The sequence below is a fragment of the Anguilla anguilla genome, chromosome 7, assembly GCF_013347855.1.
Source record: "Anguilla anguilla isolate fAngAng1 chromosome 7, fAngAng1.pri, whole genome shotgun sequence".
NCBI classification, from domain to species: Eukaryota; Metazoa; Chordata; class Actinopteri; order Anguilliformes; family Anguillidae; genus Anguilla; species Anguilla anguilla.
This window is the reverse complement of record NC_049207.1, coordinates 10,863,423-10,882,103: the sequence shown is the minus strand read 5'-3', so window position 1 is coordinate 10,882,103 and position 18,681 is coordinate 10,863,423. Positions and strand designations below refer to the sequence as shown.

Sequence of the window (18,681 nt, the reverse complement as noted above, 5' to 3'; positions counted from 1 at the left end):
TGCTTGTGAATTAATTCCTATCGGACTGAAGACCCGCCTCTTCATTACACACCATGACACCCATGGCCCTCTTTAGCTATCCTTCTTCCTTCTTGACTTTCCTTCTGCAATTGTAATGTTGTAGGCATATACGTTAGCTGTGTAATTGTATGTACTTTGTTAGTTTAAACTTTTGTGCTGCTGAGAGTGAGATCCACTCCTAAGCTTTTGGGGGCTCTATACTCTATACGAAATTTCATATTTAGTATTCTAGTTTAGTCACTCTTGGTTTTAGTTTAGTTATTGCCCCTCTCCTTCTTTTTCTTCTTCTTCCTCTTCTTTTTTCTCCCTCCGCAATGCAATCGCACAACGGGCCAGCACATTCGGTGCCCTCTCTTGGGCCCTATCCAATGCCAAGGCCCCTAAAAACTATCCCATCAAGTAAGCCATGACAGACTCTTTAACACTATGAAACCAAGCCAAGATACTGTATTACACCTTATTTCCTACCAGAGATTTCACTAAATAAAAAAATAAAATGAATTCACATGCGAATGGGGTCTAAGACTGAATTGAAAAAAGAATATTGTAAAAATAATATTTTATGGTAACTTAACAGTCTGAAAGTTTTTTTATTTTAGTCTAATAGAAGCATAACTTAGCTAAAAGATGGATTTACACATTAATGATAGATCCGAGTTCTGTGTGCAAAAAATGAGGGGAAAAGTTTAGTCAACATTACCAATGAAGAGAGCCAGACTTCAGCTTTTCTCATGGCACTGACTTTGGGGCCCTGCCCCTGACCTCCTTGAACTCACAGTCTCATGATAACTTTGAGGAGACCTGACCACATATTGTATATCATGCCTGGCTGTCTATTGAGCAAAGATGTAAGTTGCCTGTCAGCACTGGCTTGAAGTCAGTTATGCATTTTTGTTCAAAGTGTTCTTATCTGTCGTATAGAGTGTTTCGGGCCAATTTCTGCCCAAAATGTTTTGGCCCCTTTGGTCCCCATCGCACTACAATTAAAAAGCTGCTGCAATTAATCGTTTTTTTTTTTTTTTTTTGGTAAGAGATTGTCGTTCACCTGTCAAATAATGCGAATGAATTTGTACACTGAAATAGGCCTATCACGTAATCTAAAAATACCAAGTGCATCCACGATAACATTCTTATAATAATTATTTCTAGCTTTTTATAAATAGGCTTAAAGATTATCTTGATATTGTCTCATAGCGTGCTTGTTCAAAATTTTCCAAACGTGGTTTGTTATTTATTTGTAATATATAGACTATGCATTTATTTTTATTTTCGGCGAAATCGATTCCGATCTGGCGCGCTTCTTTCGCTGTGGCAGCGTTATTTACGAAAAAATAATATATTTGAGGTGCGGTGGGCGGGTGTGGTAGGCAGCCAGCTACGGTGGTCTGTAGAGCTCGTCCTGACGGATTTGCTTTGACAGATCCGGGTTAGCCGCTAGGAGAACCCATTTTCTTGCTCAATCCTCACCGAGGCGCGCATATCGCAGGCACATACAGACCGGAGACCGCAGAGCGTGCGGCACCTCCCTGGCCATCTCTCTTACCATCTCCAGGCTCCAAACACCCGAGGACCCGATAGCTGACACGGCGCTGTTCCGGCACTTTCCTGCCAGACAACACTGCGGAAACTTCCTGCCTGCACGCCAAGGAGTTTGAAATGCGACTATCTTGTCATCGGTCAACCTGTTTACAGCCGCTGACATTGTTTTCCTGGCACGGAAACGTCTACGAGAACACTTCAGTCAGTAAGAAACCCGAACTCTCTAAGCAAGTTTAATGACACAATCCAAGGTTGTATGAATAAGAAAAAAATTGTAGTGCGTTTGCTATTTATATGAATTGTACGTGGATTAAAATATATAGCCCGCGACAGTCATGGTTACGGAGCAACATCAGTGGCTGTTGGGGAATGGTCTTTGTTGCACGTGAATGATGACTTGAGCTTTGACATTGTTTCTTTTCTTGGGCTACATAGATGCGGTCTCAATGGGCAAGTACCTTTGGAGAACAGCATCCACTTAATCCGAGATACCCAAACATTACGAGAGTTGAACAATGCAGGTGTTAATTTTGAGAGTGATATTTTTCCTAGCATTTAATGTAGCGGTGCAAACGCACAGACATGATGATAAATTAAGGACTAATGTCGTTCCGAAAAACTACAACTACAATGTCACGCATAGAAATTTGCACAAAACCATCTCAGAAAATGGTCGGAGATGGCACCGAGCGTACAGGAGAGTAATCACTGAGAAGGACAATACAAGGGGACGCGCTACAGGTGTGTCCTCGTGGGACGCCATCAAGACTTTGGTGCAAGACATAAACGCAACTTCTTTTAAGATGAAAATGATCGCAGAAGATAAAACCAAACCCTATGGATACAAACACGAAGTGCATTTAAACAGATCTGAAACGGAGACGACGAAAAACCATAGAGAGTCTCGGAGGCGAAGGAAAGAAAAGTTTAATTCTCAGATGGCCGCTGCCATGGAAACAATAGGTGATGGATACAGTTCCTCTAAGACTCCTTCAGGGAACAAGCTGGGAGGACGCGAGAGGAACCACAGACGCAAAAGAGGCACAATAGACGACCAGAATAAATCCGTTAAGAATGAAATAAAAAAGCATAATAAAAAGAACCTCCTCAGCTCACAGATAGAAACTTCACCTGATGCCTCTCTCGCCATGTGGGAACCGATTCCCCTACCTCTGGCCCTTAACCAGTCCACTGATTTTCCATTCAATACTGGAAATTACGAATTATTTACTTTACCGGACGGTGACCTTGGGGAAATAACCCCACTGATCCCCCTTAACACGCGGGGGAAGAGAAACTGGATCAGAAACCCTTTTTACCCCGTAACCAATGAATCATATGGAGCGTACGCCATAGTGTGTGTTTCTGTGATTATTTTCGCTGTGGGGATCATCGGAAACATTGCAATCATGTGCATCGTATGTCACAATTACTACATGAGGAGCATCTCCAATTCGCTTTTAGCCAATCTGGCCTTGTGGGATTTTGTCATCATTTTCTTTTGCTTGCCCCTGGTGATTTACCACGAGGTGACGAAAAACTGGTTGCTGGGGGAGTTCTCCTGTAAGATCATACCATACATCGAGGTAATTCCTTTAAGTATACATTTTGTTTGGTTGTTGTGAGTCGGTTGTGTTTGGTTTAAAAGCTGAAACAAAATAAACAGGAAACTGCTCTAATATCCCATATTACGCAGTTTCCTTTTACCCACTAAGTGATGAAAATGCAGATGTGTTAGAAGTGAAGGGCATCACCTGTTAGAATGGTAGCTGCTTCATGGGTGTGGCTAAAAAGGTGATATTTAAATAGAACAGACAAGCAAACAAACATACTGTACTGTATTTAAGGATATATGGTATAAATATTTAATAAAGCATATGAAGCATGTGCTTTCAGTCATCCAAACATCCATAGCAAATATATGTGCTCTCTCTCTCTCTCTCTCTCTCTCTCACGCACACACACACACACACACACACACACACACTCCACAATTAGGCAAATTGAACACACACTCCACAAATACATGCATAGCCTACATCCTCAGAGGAAAGCAGCCAGACTTAAACTAAGGCATGTAGGGAAATGCTTCTCTGGGGAGAAAAAAAAAAAAAACTGGTCAAGGGAAAATGACCCTGCAGATGATGATCACATTGCACAAGAATCATTGCTAAATTGTAACAATGTTGCAGTATACATTACAGTGCAAGTCTGACAAACAAGGAGAGAAGTGACAGTTTGGAAACATGGACAAATCGCAGGTCTGGTGTTGATAGCAGCTTTTCGGTACCTTAAAGGGCTAGCACACAGACAAAAGCACAAGGTCTGTCCATTAGGCCTTTGGCAAGGCTGATTACAGCAGGGGCTGAGAAAAGCACCAGATTTTATTCAGCTCCGATAGTCAATTGGCTGACCACAGGATTTGTGGCAGCTTTTGATGTTGAATGAGTGTTTAACAATGATGGCAAAGTCCAATTAGGTAAAACAATTCTGAGGGTGAAAAAAGTTTGCTCAGTTTACCAGAAACTAATTAAGCGGGAGCTTTGTGTGCTGTACAAAAGGCTGGAGGAGTCGGGTCTGCCCAAAGGAAGATAATTGCTTTCATGCATCGCAGTTTCGTGTTTGTATTGTTTTTTTTTAGCTTTGTTATTGTAATCTTGCTGGCTAAGTTAAAACAAGGCTTATCAATGCAAGAGAGGGATTACCGCAAGTAGTGTGTTCTAATTAGAATAGCATGCCCGTACATTTGCTGAGGTCTAAAGCAGGCCTACTGCAGACCTCGGCTTCTGAGATTGTGTAAATCTTCTTAGAGAGGATATTTAAAAAGCGTCCTTCTGTCTGATTCCCATGTTACAGCATGGAGGTTCTCATGCTCGGTGGCGAGGAAATGACTATTAGAAAATCCGTCCAGAACCTTTCAGTGAACTGTGCGGTCCAAGGGTGAGGTAGTGAAGGGCGACCATGAGATTCAGTTAGTGTGTTGGTGTCAGGCTGACAGTTATCTGGACCTCTGATTTTCTGAGAAGGCTAATAAGATGGAAATGACACTCAAAATTGTTGTCATTCTGAGTAATAGATGCTTATACATAACATTGTTTTTCATTTGAAAGCCAACGGCTGGTAATGAGGATTTGTATTGGAGCCATTTAACTGTGAGGTTTGTGTTTTATTTAGAAATGGTGGCTCTATTGCTTCTTAGATAGCTGTGTGCAATTTAATTTGCATATTTGCTATTTTCATTCCACTGTTTTCTATAGTACCCCATGAATATATACATAAATACAAAGTAATAATAATCATTACAATTGAGCACAGGAAAGATGTGTGAGTGTGGAGATCACACACTGACTGAACTTTAGGGTCTCCAGTGTCACTGTTGCCAGTTCTGCCACTTTGTGTGACAAAGTGTGGCCTCCCTCTCAAGAGCAGTAAACAGACCCTTGACTCCGACACCCACTCCCCTCCAGGGCAACTTCATTCAGACCTAAACCTGCTCTCAAGTTGCTTTCCTAGATAGTTTTACCCTTTGTATGTATTGATGATCCTTTCAATACCACAAGATCCCAGCTGGAATTTTGGGCCTCAACTGCTACAGGCAGTGAGACCACACCCACTATATGTGTTATCTCAAGTAACAAACCCCCTTGCTTCCTCCTTCCTCCTTCCCCGACCCCCACTTCAGCGTATTATTAAATTACGGCATCACATGGCCTAAGATGGTAACTACAGATTATAAATTTTAAAAATGAGATTCAGTTTGATATGTAGAAACTGCATCACCGCATGACTCGAGGCCAAGGTGTTGTCCCACTTGCTAATCTGAAAGAGACGCTACACACGGCTGCGAGCAGCTGCTCGTTTACACACTGAAGCTTCCCCTGTGTTTTCCAGGGACGCCGGAGTGAGAGTCGAAGTGAATGTGTGTGGGGCTGCCCGAGAGGAGATGTGCATTAAGGGTTCGAGCGTTGAGTTAATGTGACTGAGGAGCGCGCAGGGCAGATCTGGCCCTCGGGGCTGACGTTAGCGCGCCCGCTCCTCAGGGAGACGCTGAAGGCAGCCCCCGGGCAGCATTACTCCCCCTGTGATGTAACAGGGAGTGAAAACACTGCCTGACCCCAGAAGCAGCAGCAGCAGCAGCAGCAGAAGCGGCGGCGGCGTCAGCGACGCTGTCATCAGAGACCAGAGGCTGGTGACGACAGCGCAGCCAAGACGGCGAGCGTCTCCTGAGAGGCAGGGGCCGCGCCGTAACGGGGTCAGAGTCTCGCTGCCTCCAAAACAGAGGGAAGGGAATGGCTATCGCTTAAATGGAGGTTGAATATTGACACTTCTTAAACAGGGGCTGACTCTCACTGTCTGTAAACGAAGGAGAGAGTTCTATGGTTTTTAAAACGGGAACAGAGCCTCGCTGGCCTTATATTACACGTATGGTGGATCTGCAGGCTTCACACGTCTGTGTGCAGCAGTGTATCGCATGTCCCGCTATTTTTTTCTTGAAATTTGTCCTAAGTTTTGCATCTTCAGCTTCGTTTAGATCCATTATGGCTGCAGTGTACGGTTGCGTAGTCAGGGTCTGAGCATGTAACTCAGAGACTGAAAGATCAAGTCCTAGGTGGGGCACTGCCGTTGTACCCTTGAGCAAGGCAATTAACCTCAGTAGCTCCAGTGAATGTATACCTGGGCAAATAAGCAGCCTCTGGATAAGGGTGCCTGCTAAGCAGATGGATTATATAATAAAATAAAGAGCCTGCATGTCACTGAATGAGCTGGCACAGGGAGCCCATATTCACATAAGCAGAAGTTCTTCCTTTGAGTCCCGAAATCTGTCAGTACATTATGAGCATGTCAGTCCACATTTTACACAGGTGCACACATATACAGACAGGCAGCCATTTAGGCAGGCATGCTCATATTCATATTCATACACGCAGATACAAAACAAACACACACACACACACACACAGGCAAGCAGGAATGCATTCTCAGCCATATCAAGGTACATGTACATACACACAGTCAATCAGGCAGGCCGACATTTCCTCATGCACCGTTGTGGAGAGGCATACACACACACACACACACGCACATACAAACACACACACAGACGCAAACACACATGACTTGACTTGCCCGCATTCCAGATGGGGTGCCAGACTGGCCCTCTCTCACTCGTCACCTGCAGTGCCTCTCCGCACGTGCTCACTTTGATTCACGCAGACACGCGGCGAGGAGACTGACAAAGTACGCTCCGAGAGGGAGGCGGAGCCGTTGACCTGATTATTTCTGCCACGTTGTTGCCAGTGAATAACACATCATTTGCAGGCTTCTGAATAATTCAGTGGAGAATTAGTGCCGGTTAATTATTCATTGGATCTTAATCATTATTTTCCATTTCTGTGTGAAATGGCAATTTGTTATAGTGCAAACTGTACTTCCATGAAAACTTAAGCAAGCATTTAGAAAATCCACATTTAGAAGGCTTAGACTTTCAATTTAGTGATTGAGTCCTTCATAGCCTGCATAGCACTTCTGCACTCCACATTTGTTAAACAAATTGAATTTGTAAATGATGGATGAATGCAGTGTATTTTAAAACATACTGTTTCCTGCAGTTTTGTCAATGTAATTATAACATTCAAGTTTGAAATTAACCCCAACAGACCTTAGGTGATTCTGCCATTTTTTTAAACTATCCTTTTTTTGGTTGCCATTATCTGAATGATTATAAGGTATTAAAGCATGTGATGCACTTCCTACAGAAGTGACATGAATCTCACTGTAACAAACACAGTTTGGGAATAACTAGGTTCTGTTTTGCCTGTAGAAATATGTCATATTCCATTACATTACAGGCATTTTGCAAGCGCTCTTATCCAGCGCGACTTACACAACTTTTACATAGCATTTACATTGCCCTATATTCCAACACTTATACTAGTAAATGTAGGTGAATATATGAATAGTAAATTATGTATTTTATTAAACAAATAGTAGTTGTCCTCAATTGGGTCTATTGCAAGAAATAAAAAATCCCCAGCCCTAGAAAGTGCACTTTCATCCCCTGAACCATTATCTACGTCACCAGAATGAAGTATGGCTTGAAGTACCTGTTCTATCAATTATGTTTTTTTTTTGGAGGCATGTTTCTGAGGTATTGCACATCCAGTGAAATGTCTTCTAAGAGCTGTGTGTGTGTGTGTGTGTATGTGTGTGTGTTCAGCAGGTACTATAGTTGGTGACGAAACAGGAAAAACAGAGCAAAATGTACTCATAGTGTTCAAACCCAACCCTGCAACGTATGGAAAACAAACACTTCTTAAGCTTGATTTATAAAGCTTAATTCATAAACACCAGAAATATCAACATGGGTTCATGTGTTTTCAGAGTGGTCCCTGTCTCTGGTTTTTTTTTTTTTATGCCTATATCTATTCAAACACAGACATGAGTTATTAGTCAGGGACTTCCATCAGGCCCAACATGGCTGCCCGGATCCACCCTGACGCAGGCCAGGTATTAAACTCACATTAATAACAAGTGCCTACATTATGTTGAGCAGCACTTAATCAAACAATTAATGGAGCGTAATTACAGCAAACATTAGGGAAATCAGCGTCGCTGCTTGCCGTACTTAAAGGCTGGAATGGATGAATTGCATTCATAATGCCGTAGTCTGTCATCCTGACCTCAGACGTTCAAGTGGCTGGTCACGTATAATATCCCCTGTGATTTTGGAGCACTATTCCAGGGTCAACCTTCAGCTGTCGCACAGTGTGGCTATACCACAAAAATAATCTACTACTCTCGATTAGAGTAGGAAATAAGAATAAATGACTGCAGAGTAACGTTTAGCTGTAAGGAGAGTCAGAGCTATAATCACAGTTTTTTTTAAAATTTGAAGTACATCTCTCTCCTGGAAGCCAGATGAAAGCATTCCCTGCTGTCTCTGACAGTGTTTCGCGCTGGTCCTGCCCAGCCTTCAGTTAATGAAATATTCAGTGTGTTTACACCTTTCCTCTGCCAGAGTGCATACGGAACAGGCGTCTGAATGCAGAGCCGGTCAGCCTGTAACACGTACAGCTCTGAATACTGTGAGGATTTGTGTACTCCGCATTGGGGGTGCCCGTAGCCAAGGCAGTCGCACAGATTAGTTTCACATTTGGTCAAACATTCAGTGTGACCTCCCACAGCACATATAGTTTCTTCATGAACATAATGACTGCACAAAGACCTGCAGTTCTTTATGACAGTTCTTTGTAATATTTGACCAGACTGTACTGAAATGTGTTGTGTAGCCAAAACATCTTGTGGAAACTTGATAATGCTTCAGCCATAGCGAAGCACATTTATGACCGCTTTGTGCAGCTGTATTGCCATGTTCATGAAGGGGCTGTGTGCACTTTATGAAGGTGTTATGATGTTTTACATCATGTAAAGGTGTACAGACAGTACCCCACCAGTGGAATACAAACTTAGTTAACCACAATTCCATGCTCAACTTCCTGGACTGAAATTTGGTGGAATGGTGCAATTTCTGCCTGTTCATAATCCCACGTGGCTCAAAGAGCTGTAACACAGTTATTTAATTTGTAATTCTCTGTTGATATTCAATATCTCTTATTTTGTCTTGCACTATGTTCTGCGCTTGCCAGTTCTTTTCGACTTTTTTGACTGCACACTATTTGTGGCTCCTGTGAGCTTCAGTATAGCTCTAGTGCCCATTCATAATTTATGTTACTTTTGAAACTAGTCACCAGAAAGTGGGTATATAGTGCAGTTTACCAAAGGTTCAAAAAGAACGTCTGCATCCCATGCAAAGACAGCCTTCCTTTGCAGCACTGCTTTTATGGGAAGTATGCATGTCAAAGTATGACCTCTTTTCTGCCAAAAAGTTTGTTTCAGTTGAGGTCTTGCATACTGTACATAAGGGAAGTGCTTTTGACTGTAGCTGTTGGTCTTTCAAGTTCATTGCCTGAACAGAAACATAATAGAAACCACATCCTTAAGCTTGTTCTTGAATTCAAAATATGCGCTCAGATCTGACTTCAAAATCAGTGTCTTTCTTTTAGAATTAGTGTCTTTTGTGACACCATTCTTTTTGGTAACAAGCCTAGGCAGCAAATGGATTGAAATTCCCTATCACAAGCATTCTGTATATAGTCCAAGATGTCCTTGCAATGTCATGTAATGTTCTGTTGTATCCTAAAAAATAGAAAAGCTAAGTGCACATTGCAAAAAAATATCAGTCTTCACTGAATCAACATCCATTTGTTTGAGCTCACATACTGACAAAACACTTGTCAGTCAATCAGACCTTCATCAGTGCTGGAAGGTACAAGTCACATACACAGATGTTAATTCAGTGTAGATTGATGTTTTTTTGTAGTGCAGAGTTCCCTTGTGTATGTTTTTCTGACTCATTCATGGCTCTACACACCTGCAGCCTGTGTTGAATGGTTCTTTGACTGTGTGCAACAGCATTTAAAAAAAAAAAACTGTCTGGTTGCGTTCCAGGTCGCTCCATTTTGTTTATCTAGTTTTGTTGTTTCCTGTCATTAGTGTTTCCTGTGGTTAGTGTCAGGTTAATTTGGTGCTCGTGTCCCTCCAGGTGGCCTCCCTGGGCGTGACCACGTTCACGCTGTGCGCGCTCTGCATCGACCGCTTTCGGGCAGCGACCAACGTGCAGATGTACTACGAGATGATCGAGAACTGCGCCTCCACCACGGCCAAGCTGGCGGTCATCTGGGTGGGGGCGCTCCTGCTGGCCCTGCCCGAGCTCATCATCCGCCAGCTGGCCACCGAGGACGGGGAGCCAGGCGACAACGGCGGCGGCGGCGGCGGGGGGGCCCGTGAGCGCTGCGTGGTGCGCATCTCCACCGAGCTCCCGGACACCGTCTACGTGCTGGGGCTGACGTACGACGGGGCGCGGCTCTGGTGGTACTTCGGCTGCTACTTCTGCCTGCCCACCCTCTTCACCATCGGCAGCTCGCTGGTGACGGCGCGCAAGATCCGCCGGGCCGAGAAGGCCAGCGTCCGCGGCAACAAGAAGCAGATCCAGCTGGAGAGCCAGATGAACTGCACGGTGGTGGCGCTGGCCATCCTGTACGGCTTCTGCGTCATCCCGGAGAACGTCTGCAACATCGTCTCGGCCTACATGGCGGCGGGCGTGCCGCGGCGCACCCTGGAGCTGCTGCAGCTGGTCAGCCAGGCGCTGCTCTTCTGCAAGTCGGCGGGGACGCCGGTGCTGCTCTTCTGCCTGTGCCGGCCCTTCAGCCGCGCCTTCCTGGACTGCTGCTGCTGCTGCTGCGAGGAGTGCGGCGCCGCCAAGTCCTCGGCCGCCACCAGCGACGACAACGACCACGAGTGCACCACCGAGCTGGAGCTGTCGCCCTTCAGCACCATCCGCCGCGAGATGTCTGCCTACGCGTCCGTGGGAACGCACTGCTGAGCGCCCGGCGACCCTCAAACCCCGCCCACCCGCCCCAGCCCGCCCCAGCCCGCCCCAGCCCACCAACGCCACATTCCCTCCCCCCGTCACGATGGCGCGTGCGTGTGGTGTCAATCATTGCCACGAGGTGAACTGATCAATGTGCTTGAAGCACTTTGATTGGCTCAGTCCGCCGAGTGGCGGAACGTGCATGGTAGCTCCGCCTACTGCTGTGGTCCGTGACATCACCGTGCCATGCACTGTACCCTGTACAGTACCTGCACACTGTTTACCGTAGAGTAGAGGTCTGTACACATCATACACTTTCTCTCATATATCTACTGCCATTATATATACACAGTACAGTACATATACATATCGTGTAGTAGTTTTTTAAAATTCCATAGTCATTAACATCAGTTATTACATTTTTTTAATTACCGTTTTTTGCACTCCCCCATTTTTTTGCCCCTCCCTCATTTTTTTGTTGGGTATTACTTTGTTTTTATCGCAAGTGTCTTACGTCTCTGCATTGTATTGAAAGTAATATATTGAAAATGGCTGGTTGTAGTGTATTGTGGGGTTTTGTTTTCTTTCTGATAACAGTGATTCTTGTGAATCAGTTGAAAAGTATGTTTAGCTCCCTTGCTATGTGAGTATATTCTTCACTATAAACAAATTGATGTTTGTATTTGATAGCAGAAAATTGTACCAGTATGCTTTGGGCAGTCTGCACACTCACTTGAGTGTTTTTGTAATTATTATTATTATTATTATTTTAGTCAAGAAATGTCACTTTAATAAAAAAGGAATCTATGAATTTGAGTTTAAAAATGTGCTCATTCAGTTGATTTAACGTACCAGTCTAAGGTGTTTTATTTTCATGCTCAAGGTCACTGTCAGGGAGGACAACCAGGGGTACATTATCCCGGGCCCTGGAGGGGGGGTCAATGGTCTGTGAACTTGTCGTAAATATTATTGTCTTGGGCCCGAGAATAATATAGTAATATGATTTTGTCTTCCGGGCCAGGGAATGTAATCTGGAAGCCCTGTTCCTGTGCATTTACATGAACCTTTTTCGCCTTGTGGACCTCAATGAGGAATTAATGAATGGTTCATATTTTACATTTATCATAACTGAATTTCCAAAAAATTATGTTCACACAACACATGCCCCTGAGATGTGATGTCTTGCCATCAGAAATGGGTCCAGTCGTTAAAGACATGCTGTGATATTGTCAGATTGTCAGTCAGTGGTGAAAATAGGAAGACGACTGAAAAGAAATGGAAATAATAAATCTGTATTTGTTTGCTTGCCAACTTGTGTGCCATGGGACAACCATGAGCGCAAATGCATTACACAGCTCTGACAACTCCATTACCTCCTTTGATAGAGTCAAAGCACATATCCTCATGGAATATTGTTTATTTTTTCCCCCTCCCGTTCACGCAACTGTACGCTGTGGAGAGATATTAACCATGCTGTGTACCCCGTTTCCATGGTTACGTCATGACTCATCTAATGATTTTTCTCCGGTGAGGTCCTTTATCAGATTGTCTGACTTGGACGTGATTTCACATTAATGTGCTTTTTTGACACCAGCACAGCCGTCCCTGCCCTCATTTGCATCTCGAGCAAAATATCAGCCTTTGTCTCAAAGACATGTCTCCAGGCTTTTTTCCCTTGAATGTCAGTCTGGTTTCACAAAGAGATATTGAAAACAAAGATACTGTTCAACTCTAAATCCCACATCCCAAAACAATGGAAATTATTTTATAATCTGATAATTCATCATGTCAATTAATGCATAAACTCTGGAGAGATGTAATGCTGCTTCAAATTTTACATATTTTTAAAATATGTATATTTTGTATTTCAGACAAAGCACAGCTGCAGCGTGTGTGTGTGTGTGTGTGTGTGCGCGCTTCATGAGTGAATGAAAAGGATGTGCCCTTAGTTCTGAGGTTTTCAGTCGCAGGGTCTGAGGTGCACTAAGACTGCTTGTTAACTGCCCTGCATGACATCATCGTGACAGGACTCCCACAGCACACAGAGGCCATTGTCTTAGGCCAATTACCATGGCAACCCTCAGGACCCAGCCGAGAAGATGCTTGTACGATGTCATGTTCCACTGTCATGTTCAGCTGTGAAGAGGCAGAGTTAAGTATGAAGAACGTTTGAGATTCACAGAGCTCCTCTGCTGGGATGTCCTTGCTTCATGTCTCACCTTCGCCTCCATCAGCACACACCAGCAACAACTCAACAGTATGCGCCATTTAACCTACGGTACTAAAATAAGTTTACTGCTTTTCCTCAAGCAAAACCTAGTCTAGTCTAGCTGTCCGAGATGACTGTTTCCCTGGCTGGACCATGGCTTTCTTACACATCCTAGCATGAATTCAATGTTCATCTGAGAATTCTACTGGTTAAAGAGTGTTTGTCCAAAATTCTGAAATAACTATTGCTTACTGTAGGTGGTGTTAGTCAGTGCAATAGCAGTGCAAGTTTTAGGGATGATGCAGCCGAACATTCTGTGACAATCGTAGACTCGGTACAGCTATTAATAGCGAAATCTGTCTCTCCTTCATTCTGCGGCAAGAATGAACATTTGATCAGACGTGATACAGAGCATTCTGGAAGTGAAAGATATCTACAGTTATCTAAATCTAGCCATTTCACAGAATGCAAGCGTATGTGTCCTCCCAACAGTCAACAGTTCCTTCTCCCTGACAGCCTTGAATGATGCGGTATCATTACATTGATTCCCTGACTCCGCCCTCGACCAGCTGAAGATTTCTGGGGGGTTTTTTGTACACAGCAGAGAAAGAGGGCGGACTCCAGGCAGTCAAGCCTGCCTTTGGCACGAAAGTGGTAATAGGGGTGTTTGAGAGCGCTGTGTAATCTCTGTGGGTAATTTCCTCTCTGTGTAACTGCCTTCTACAGATACGTCCTGTTTGATCCGAAGATATTGGCCCTCCTTCCCCCCTCAGGGCAGATATGGCTTCTGGGGGCTGTTGAGGCGTCGTGACCATGTTTCACAGAGATATTGCTTTGACGTATGTGTGCTTTTATTTTCAGCTCACACGGTGCTCCGCAGGGAGAACTGGGTATGCATGTTTTTTTTTTTTTTTCTGGCATCTGTGTTGTGGATTTGGTGCAATACGCAGAGATGGCTGTACAGCCGCACAGCAGAGTAGGCTGTCAGGTGCGTTGAGTGTTCCATCTTATTCAGTCCATGAAAGAGTGTTCTCCCACTGCTTGCATCTGTTCCTTCATTTTTCAACAGACAATCTTGGGTTTTCATGATACTTCCCAGGATGGCGATCAGCTATTTTTGTCAGCAGGAAGGATCTTCGTAAGGCAGGTTGTCAGGCGCTTCTCTTCCATATCACTGATAATCTTTAAATATGCCAGAAATTGCTGGCAGGCATGTTTATTGGAGAACAAGCTATTTCATGCGGCAGCGTCCTCCAACTGTCAAATGTCCCATTCCAGAAAAATTAGGTATTATTGAAATCCCAGATATTTTTAGAAACACCTTTTTTTAAATGCAAAAACATAAAAAGGTATTTTGAAAGTTTTTTAAAAATTATTATTTATTGTTTGCTTGTGTTATTGTGTGCTGATGGTAAACTGGACAATGGCCCACTGTTTTTCTTTTTCTTTTTTTTTTCAGGAATTACGTTGGAACTGCATGACTCCAGCATCCAGTGCAGTGCAGTCAGTTTAAATAAAAACCCACAAGCACTCCCATCCAGCAGCCCAGCACTGAGCCTTCCTATCCACCCATTAGATGCAATAACAATAAATATGCCTCCATTTTAGCTTAACTACTGTGCCCATATGACGTGCCCTCAGAAGCCACAGTTCTTGAGTTTTCTTCAGCATTTATCTATTATTATTATTATTATTATTATTATTATTATTATTATTATTATTATTATTATTGTAGTGGTCCTTGTTTCTTTCTCTACACTTGCTCTACCAGCAAAGTTCTTTGTAGCGACCATTTTCGTATGCAGTGATCATCTTCAGATTTAAGCAGACATAACGATCACCATTACCACTCCCAAGGGGATAGATGTCCAAAGCTGTATGTAATGTCATGTCATGCTGCTATGGCAACCCTCCACTCCCTGGAATGTCCTTGTAGTAAAGGAAAATGGGCTCCAGGGCACCGTAGTTGAACAACGGTTATTTTCTCTAGTTTTTGTTTTGTTTTTTGTTTTAATTTGTTTTTGTTTAGGGTGGGGTCATTTCATGAAATTAACACTGCTTTTAATTGCATGCTTTAGCTGAGTACTTAATTAAAATAGGAAAATATTTTGAATTCATATCTAAAGGTAAATAATTTCCCCCTATTTCATTTATCAGTAAAATACAACTGACATATGTAACCTGCCTGCAAATTTGTCAGCGCAGTGCAGTGAATTTCACAGGTGAACAGAAAGTTATATAATATTCTATCTCAACCCACATGATGGTTTGCCTTCATTTTTTATTTATGAGACAAAAGCCTGAATTGTTTGGAATCATCAGCCAGTAGATCCATCAGCAATGCATATCTAGATGGATACACCGCGAAAATGTATTTATGCGAGCAGAGCTTGCACCAGCTACTCACCAACAATTAAATGGGAGCTTTCCCTGTTATCAAGGGAATTAGAGGCATGTGGGCATTCAGATTTTTAGACAAACACCTGCTCACATTCAATTTATTTCTTGACAAACACCTGATAACAGTTAATCTAATTTTTGACAAACAGCATTTATATTTTGCAAATGCTTGATAACATTTGCTCTGATTTCATTAAAGTGCCTGTCTGCTTTTTCAACAAGGCTGCACGCTGCTCTCATATGTTTATATTGTAAACAGCTTTTCATAAACATAATTTCATAAATGAAAATGTATGCTGATCCTTAAGTAATAGCAATAGTTTGTATGTTTTCATTTTATTGGAAACATCAAATCTGGCTAAATAAGCACAAATCTTTGTACGTGCTTGCCAAAATGTATGAAACTGGCTGAGACAAGGTGTTAACTGTGCCTCACACTAGTTAGACTAGAGTGTTATGCTCATCAGTTTTTCCTAACATATCACTCCTGTTAAACAAAAAAAATATGAAGAAAGGCAATTTGCATTAGAGATATCTCTCGCAGATGTGAAAAAAACATGTTTTGTTTTCTTCTTCTCTGACTCTGTGGCGCTCCTTTGTTGAAGAAAAATGGAAAATAAATATCACTCCAGTTCTCAGTTGATACACTGCAGATACACTGCAGCTATTTTTACATCCGTCAAAATATTTTGCAAAAACGGCATTGCAGGTCCCGATTTTCTCAGCACCTGACAATTTCACTGTGACCGACTGTCTGGGAGCTTTCTCATGGTCTTGTGGAAGAGGGCGGGAAGGTCACAGTGAATTTGTGATCGGAATTCATGCTGCTACAATTTTCAATCACACCCACTGTCAGTGCAAATATGAATGACTGAAAATAGTGTAGTATGTCCCAGGGATTTACCTAAATGCTGAATGGGACATAGCCCACTGGTGCCAAAATAGAGCTTGGCATTTAATTTGGTCTGATTCTGTGGGTCTTCAACCCATTACCTTCAACAAGGGATTACATTCATAAACACGTTGGCTGGGTTTAACTTGAAAGGGCAACATTGATGCTGGCAGAACAGAAATGCTTGCATGGAGAATTTACAGTCATGCTTTGAGCTCTCTCTCTCCCCTCAAAAAACCTCACACATTATTAGGTTTAAGTCACACTCTGTGTCCCTCTGGAAATTGAAGACTTGTTTCTGAAAGACACTGTTTACCCTGCGTGAGGAATCTCTCATACATTTTAATGAGTGAGTTTGGTTCTCACTGAGTCAAAAAAAAAAAGACAAAAAAACATTCAAATGTGGCCAGTCCTACAGTCAGGGCGATAAATAATTCATGGGCGTAAATGAAGGGCCGTTCTGTTGCGTGGCACGTGCGGTATGAATATTTCATTGATGGAGTCCGGGGCTGGTTTTGATGTGAGCCGCATCACTGAGGGGGGAAGAGCCGCCCTCGTCCGCAGCGGCGCAGGGGATGCGTATGCGCATCGGGTCTGAAAACGAGCTCCGACTCAACGAGCCGAGGCTTCTCTCGTCGTCGGGGGAATGGGCCCGATGCGTCCTGTCGGCTTCGGCGGCAGTGTTAACGCGCAGTAGTCAACCTCGCTATTAAAGGGCACAAGATTGATCGGCCCGCTTACCCAGGAGCGCGAGGACACACGCGGGCGGTGACTCTGCCATCGAAAACACAGCAACCCGATGGAGGCGCTCCTCCTATCCAGGGTAACCGTGGCGGTGGCCAATGGGGCGGAACTGCCCACATGTAATTTAAATGTTAATGACAAATCACAGGGGCGGTTGCTTTTCAGTGTGTCTGTAATGAGCGGACTGTCAATCGGGAAGTCTTGACTACAGTAAGAGCTTAGCGACGTCGTAGCGGTTTAATCACGGGGATAATTTCACAGTTGAGTACCGGACCACTCCTAGCAAAGCAGGCGTACTGCCCTGTCAGGTTGGTGGACCCTGAAACCTGTGTGTGGAGTGAGGCAAGCTGTAGTGACGGGGTCACATGTGGTGGCGGTGGTTTGGGTCTGTCAGTGGCCTTGTGCGATGTTGTATAATCTGATACATCGCATTTCGCTGAATGCAGCCCTGGGAGGAGAAGGGCTTTATTGTCTTGCCCCGGCCTTTTGTTTGGTTGTTATTCATTTCTAGGTCACCGCCTGTGATGAATGCTCGAATGCATAAATGAGTTTTGCACGCTGAGAATCTCCCCCCCCCCCCGTTCTCTCTTTTGCTTCCATTAGAGGCACAAAGAGCGGCCGCTTTCTCCTCTCCCCTGAAACGAAGTGGCCGCTAACTGCATCTCTCAGCTGCCAAGTGACGCTTATCGTCGTTGTCTTATTTCTTTTGTCCGGGCCGTCGCGATAAAACACATTGTTAAACTCGGATTAAACTTTTTATCATCAAAGGCCATTTTCAGGGGCATGATTGACTGGACCCACCCCGGTGATTTGGCAGCCCTCCATAATGTCATCATGCGTGACCTTCAGCGGCGCTCAGTCTGGCGGTGGCACGATGCGGCACTGGCGCTTATCTCAAAGGCCAAACCGCCGCTCCTGCCCAGTCACGGTAAATGGGGGAAGATGGCCGAAGCTGTTGCACTTGAACGCTGAGCGAGACTGTCTCTCTCTTACGTGGACGTGTGATCGCGCATGTGTGTTCCTCCGGGCTGCTCCGTTCACTTGTCTGTGCGGAGAGAAAGAGCGTTACTTTAACCCAAGCTAGTGCCTGGAGGTTTCTGTACGAGTTAGCCAGTAAAGCATTCTCTTTTCATGTTGCTAACCAGACCAAGAACTCAGGAATATTTACAGTGCAGTTGGAAGCCCCTCGGTCAGAAATTATAGGGTCATTTAAAGTCATTCTGCGACTGTCACAACAGACAAAATACCTCTTAAACCAACTTAAGGGGGTGCTAAGTGCTAACCGCTAAGCATAAATCACTATAAGTAAGCTTTATTGCAGCAGATAGTTGAGAACACATGTTTGTCGGTCTCTCTGTTGTCTTCATATGGCCGGAATGCCAATTAAGGGAGCATGTGAAAAAATGTATCTGCCCATTCAGTTCAAGTGCTTGAGAGGGGTAGTAT

The 18,681-nt window shown here is 43.8% G+C and overlaps 1 protein-coding gene across 3 annotated transcripts; it reads left to right on the top strand.

The window, feature by feature from the left end:
- The first annotated feature begins 672 nt into the window (after positions 1–672).
- gpr37b (G protein-coupled receptor 37b) lies at positions 673–11,806 on the top strand. Of its 3 annotated transcripts, none has more exons than XM_035426068.1 (3): positions 673–1,765; positions 1,996–3,146; positions 10,163–11,806. In XM_035426068.1, the coding sequence occupies exons 2-3, from the start codon at positions 2,076–2,078 to the stop codon at positions 11,000–11,002; spliced, it is 1,911 nt and encodes a 636-aa protein (XP_035281959.1). In that variant the 5' UTR covers positions 673–1,765; positions 1,996–2,075; the 3' UTR covers positions 11,003–11,806. The 3 variants fall into 3 exon arrangements, with proteins under 3 accessions (XP_035281959.1, XP_035281960.1, XP_035281958.1); XM_035426069.1 differs by having other exon boundaries at positions 1,987–3,146; XM_035426067.1 differs by having other exon boundaries at positions 673–3,146.
- Positions 11,807–18,681: the final 6,875 nt, after the last annotated feature.